Source organism: Cornus florida, unplaced genomic scaffold, assembly GCF_030987335.1.
Source record: "Cornus florida cultivar Cherokee Brave unplaced genomic scaffold, ASM3098733v1 CherokeeBrave_3.0.0_Hap2_Chr02, whole genome shotgun sequence".
In the NCBI taxonomy this organism is placed as follows: domain Eukaryota; kingdom Viridiplantae; phylum Streptophyta; class Magnoliopsida; order Cornales; family Cornaceae; genus Cornus; species Cornus florida.
The window spans coordinates 19112331-19113736 of record NW_026775572.1 but is presented as its reverse complement, the minus strand read 5'-3'; the positions used below and the strand labels follow the sequence as shown (position 1 = coordinate 19113736).

Here is a 1406-nt window from a genome sequence, read left to right as displayed (position 1 = left end):
CTCTGCCCAAACCACTGCCTCGCTGTGGACAATCTTTCACCCTATGGCCCTGTTGGCCACACCCGAAACATCCAACAGACGCCACCTAAATCTGAGTACACTGTGGTGCCCTGACTGCCCACACTTGAAACAAACTATCTGAGATGCCTGGGTCTGAGTGCACTAGGATTTGAAATGCCCTAGCTGTCCACATCTAAAACAAGTGACACTAGGTCTAGAAGACCCCATGGACACGGAAGTTGTGGGTGCGGATCTGGTTGACTGCTGTCCTCTGAACCCTGACTGTTCATACTTCTACTTCTTACTTGATTGACCCTCGGAGAAAGCACCCATACTCCTGTTGTGCTTATAGGATTCTCTGATAGTTTTGTTATCCTTACTTTCAGCTTCAACCACTAAGGCCTTCCGCACTGTCTTCGCATAATCTGTCGGTTTTGAAGCGGCCATAATTGGCCTGATGGTAAGATCGAGGCCATCAACAAACTTCTCTATTTTCCCTTCCTTATCATTGGCAATCCCCAATGCAAACCTCAAAAGTGACGTGAACTTGTTCTCATATTCAGTGACTGTCATGTTCCCTTGCCTCAACCCATCAAACTCTTTCTTTAGCTCTTTCCGCTTAGGTGCCGGAAAATACTTTTCATAGTATAACTTCTTGAACGTGTCATATGTCATGGTATCCAAATTGTGGATGTGAGAAATGGTCTTCCACCAAATCTCGGCATCCCTAACAAAGTTATAAGTTGTTAATACAATCTTCAACTTATCCGTCACCAAATTAATGGCGTTGATATACTTCTCCACCCTATCCATGAAATTGTCCACAACAAGCGGATCTGGACCTCCTTCAAATAAAATTGGCATCAATTTCATAAACTTTGCAATATGATAAAGAGTATCATCTAACTCATTTTTCTTTAGAGGTGGTGGCAGTGGTGGTGGTGGTGCCGGTGGTGGCATAAGCTGTGACGAGAATGCTCTTTGTGATACCCCTCGGATCCGAGATACGGGTTGATCAGGCCCAGGCCCAAACCCGGGGGAATATCAAATAATTAAAGTATTTTAAAACGAACACAGATGACAAAAAAAATAATAAAGATAGAATAAAGCTGAAAGAAATAATAATAATAAAACCCTCCATGTATAACTGAAAAAATGAAACTCCAATCCTCCAAAACTTCAAGGTTACAACTTGGGAATCCACTGGTGGACCCCTAACCAAAAGTTCAACTGAAACTGAAACCTAAAAATAGAGAATGCTAGAAACATCGAGAGAAGTCCTACGTAATCAGATGAATGTGAGACTGTCCTCGACAAGCACGATCAAGCTCTAAGGCTGGAACCGTCCTGTACCTGAAAAGAATAATGAAGGAGTGGGTCAGGCTCACGAGCAAGTTCTAATCTAA

At 43.0% G+C, this 1406-nt stretch overlaps 1 protein-coding gene across 1 annotated transcript; it reads right to left on the bottom strand.

Moving 5' to 3' along the window:
• Window positions 1-294: 294 nt before the first annotated feature.
• LOC132295762 (uncharacterized) lies at window positions 295-960 on the bottom strand. Its single transcript, XM_059794051.1, has one exon. It carries the CDS (start codon window positions 958-960, stop codon window positions 295-297), a length of 666 nt encoding a protein of 221 aa, XP_059650034.1.
• Between the last annotated feature and the right edge of the window lie 446 nt (window positions 961-1406).

Bases quoted from the DNA above. Each gene is read 5' to 3' on its own strand.
- LOC132295762 (XM_059794051.1), bottom strand. From the start codon at position 960: ATGCCACCACCGGCACCACCACCACCACTGCCACCACCTCTAAAGAAA.